This window comes from Harpegnathos saltator, unplaced genomic scaffold (genome assembly GCF_003227715.2).
Source record: "Harpegnathos saltator strain DR-91 unplaced genomic scaffold, Hsal_v8.6 scaffold779, whole genome shotgun sequence".
NCBI classification, from domain to species: domain Eukaryota; kingdom Metazoa; phylum Arthropoda; class Insecta; order Hymenoptera; family Formicidae; genus Harpegnathos; species Harpegnathos saltator.
The window spans coordinates 949,904-953,683 of NW_020230625.1; the positions used below are offsets into that span (position 1 = coordinate 949,904).

The 3,780-nt window shown below is 44.1% G+C and overlaps 1 protein-coding gene across 1 annotated transcript; it reads left to right on the plus strand.

Moving 5' to 3' along the window:
* Positions 1–1,445: 1,445 nt before the first annotated feature.
* LOC112590307 (coiled-coil domain-containing protein lobo) lies at positions 1,446–2,904 on the plus strand. Its single transcript, XM_025306395.1, has one exon. It carries the CDS (start codon positions 2,380–2,382, stop codon positions 2,902–2,904), a length of 525 nt encoding a protein of 174 aa, XP_025162180.1. The 5' UTR covers positions 1,446–2,379.
* Positions 2,905–3,780: the final 876 nt, after the last annotated feature.

Consider the following 3,780-nt stretch of genomic DNA (forward strand, 5'->3'; position numbering starts at 1 on the left):
TCCTGGTCATTTTTCTATGCTGCAACCATTGAAGATTCGAAGAACACAAAGGTATTATTTCTTTTTTTTTTCTTTTTCTTTTTTTTCCGATTTTCTCGAGGCTCTCGTTTCTTCGCCGTGGCCGTCTTGATCTGTGAGATCGGAAGCGAAAAAGTACACTCTAAAATTCGTGCACGATACGTTAAAATAAAAAAAAACATATTTTTATAAAGTGATATATTAGCAATCAATCTGCAACGAGCAAAATAATTGCTTTCCTTCTGTTACAATTGATAAGTAATCGTGAAATTAACGTGACTTGTGAGAGAATTGTGGGAATTATGAGAAAGAAACAAATCTAAAGAGTTGATTGCTCTTCATCTTACAAGAATTTTGAGCATGTATTCGACGTCATAAGTCAAGAAAGAGATCCACAGCAAGAACCGGGAGCTTTAATTATATTTTTTGTTGCACAAATGTGTAATTACGTCTTAGCAAGATTCTCGATCGCAAAAACTATCGTGTAGTGGAAGAAGCTCTCAAAAAGTAATGCAACGTATTGTATATTTTGTAAATATGGCCCCTTTTATTTTTGGTGTATTCGTACTTCTTTTCTTCGTAGACTTTTTTTGACTAGATTTGAGTTTCGACGAAACGATTTATAAATTGTTAATACATGGTCAAAATTGTGTAAAAGAGAAACTTGGAAGAGTTGCCAACTTTTACAATCGATCTCTCCGATCTGTACGAGCGGCGAAGATAATGATGTCGTTCGAGCTGGATTTTCGACTTTCGCACGCTCGCTAGCAGACATCTGGAAGAGACTAATCGTATGAGGGATTTTCAAGGATTATGAGAGATGATTATTTATAGGTCGAGATCGCTAGCGGTAGCCAGATGGAGAGACCGAACGTATAAGAGACATACTGATGAGCTTTCGAATCGTCATACTTTACATGGTGACAAACTGTGTATACACTGTATTTACAAGAAGACATCGCGGCAACCACGGGTCTCTTTCTCTGTTTACTTTCCTGATAAAATAAAATAAAAAAGAACTAGAAGATCAAAGTAAAAGGAGGTACGTTTTCTATACAAATTTAAAAAGATACAATTGAACAATGCGTCCCGGGCAAGGCGCGTGTTGTACCGTGTCACTGATACGTTGATTCGCGGTCGGTATGTAAATTGTCTGCTTAGTCGATAAGTAACAATTCAAGTAACACAATTCTATGAAATAAATCACCGCGTATACGCGAAATTATATAATTATATGATCTATTGTTATATACTAATGATCGAATGAGAGCATAATAGAATAAGGCGTAAAAAATAAAAAAGTTGTGAAACAAATGTATATTGCAGCGGTCGGTGATGATTGAATATCCACTTATCCCCCAAAGATATGAGCAATGCCCACCACCGTGAGACCGATGATATATCAAAGAGAAGTCAGAGGTATTAATATCGCATATTTTTACGGCCGGATTAAAAGAGAGTCGATATATTTTGAACACTCCGAATTGATTTTACGATCAATTTATTATATATGTAAGCCATGCGACTCGCATGGCGTAAAATCTTGATGGTTGAATCAACCTTTTACCCTATGAGATTACCGACTATGTCTAACCTAATAGCAGCACTGCAAAAGCTTGTCAGCTTTGGATAATTTTTTGTTATTACAAAAAGGGCCCGGAAGTAATAGAAGACGACGATGCCGACTATTTTTGGTTATCCGATATAAATCTGTAATACTCAAAAAATGCTTAGGGTATAATCGATATCAATTTTATCATTCAAGCCACACATAAAAGGAGGACATTTTATTATACATAAACTATTGTTGTGAGACATACATTATACAATTATCACACATCTTTATGCTGATTTAGTACAAAAATGTTACGAACAGAGATTTTACATGCAAGTTAGATCCGCTTGTGAGACTAACAGTGTTTCATCGCGAATCAAAATTACTCGATAATATCTCGCTTATTCGATAATCTTAATAATGAGATTCGGGCGCGGATCGCACAATCAAGTTTGAACTGAGAACACGGAGAGACCAGATACATCCGACTTTGCGATTTTATCGTTCGAAAGTTTCGAGCGTCAGTCGATATCGCACTACGCTCGGCTACGATCGATCGCTCACGCGCGATTGTAACGTGCTGCCGCTTAACGGGCAACGCGCGAAGTACAGCGCTGCGTCCCGTTGCATAGCGACGGCGGGCCATTTGTACCGTTATTCGGTGAATTCGAATCGCGATCGCGGACGCGACAGTTTCGTCGTCGTTTAGCCGTGTTTCGTCGATATCGCGGTCGAGGGGATATCCGTTTTTCGCTTCCCGTTTGCCGCCGTCGTAGCCGACGACGACGACGACGACGACGACGACGATGAACGATGTCGCGACGAGGAAGCCGGGCGAAGAAGACGCTCCCGACGAGCGCGTCGCGACGTGGTCGCGACACGATGACGACGACGAGTACGAGCTCGCGGAATACGACGCGACCAGCGTCGATCGTCGGGATGACACCGCGCGCGACGACGACGACGACGATGACGACGACGATGACGACGTTGGCGCCAGGGCGCCGCCGCGCACGACGGAGGAGACGACGTTGCGGCAAGTACAGCGCGAACTATGCCTGATCAAACTGTGCTGGAAGCCGGAAGTCTCGCCGGCGACGCCGGAAGACCTTTACGTGCGATCGCTTCCGGACGCTTACCGATGCGTCAGCGGCAAAGAGCGATTGTTGCTGTGGTACGCGGAGAACTTTCGTCGGCAGTTTCACGCGAGGTACCCGGATCGTAGGCCGCTGTTGCTGGCGTGCGAAAACGAGTGCGGTGTACAAGTTAGTACAAGTTGCGGGGCAATTTTCCCCCCGCCGTCTGCTATCGCCCCCTCCCCCCCCCTCTAACACATTGCGGATCGTATGCAGCTGGGGGACAAGTGATCATGTACGATTAAGTACATATCTAACCTCCATGTGACTGTCATGTATGATTACACACGCAGGAAAATATGCACACTGCGTTCAAGTCGCTCTTGTTTCAAGTATTTCGTAAGTTTGTGTATTCGCAAGTCTATTCGCAACGTCAGTTCGTCGTCCAAGCATCAAGTTTATTAGAGATATTGGACATTCTAGGTTAATAACTTAATCGGGAATTTTCTCAAAACTTCGGATGGATACATTTTAAGACCGCACAAATTTCCCGATTCTCAGCGATGATTTAGCTTCAAAGTGCTCCGTAAAGAGTTGAAGAAAGAGCAACGATCCGTGGTGTGTTAATACTCGTGCGAAACGATACCGTCTTATCCTCCGCCCCCCCCCCCTCTACCCTACAATCCTTCAACCTGTACTTTGCACAAACAACGTTTGCTTTCCCGATCGCGAATACTCGCAATTTTGTTTCTCAAACGGTTTGTTCAAACGGGAAAGAGGCCGCTGTGCATCGTCGCGCGAATGAAATATCCGGAAAGTGAGAGACGCGTGCCGATATATCTCCTCCCCCCTCCCTCTCTTCGACGCGATAGAGATTATCGGCGATATGACTCGATAGGAGGGGGGATGTGTGCAAGCTGCAACGCGAAGCAGCTCCTTATTCACTCACGCGACTCCCGCCACGCGACGCGACGCGATTAGCGAAGAATTAGCAGCGCGCGATAACGGATCAATCTGGAGGCGCCTGCCGAATGGATCTCGTTAATTTTTAGGTTAGCCACTGAAACGCACGCTGTTTAATTCGCGCTAATGACGCTCTCCGAACCAAACACGCTTGATCGATTCGTTGAC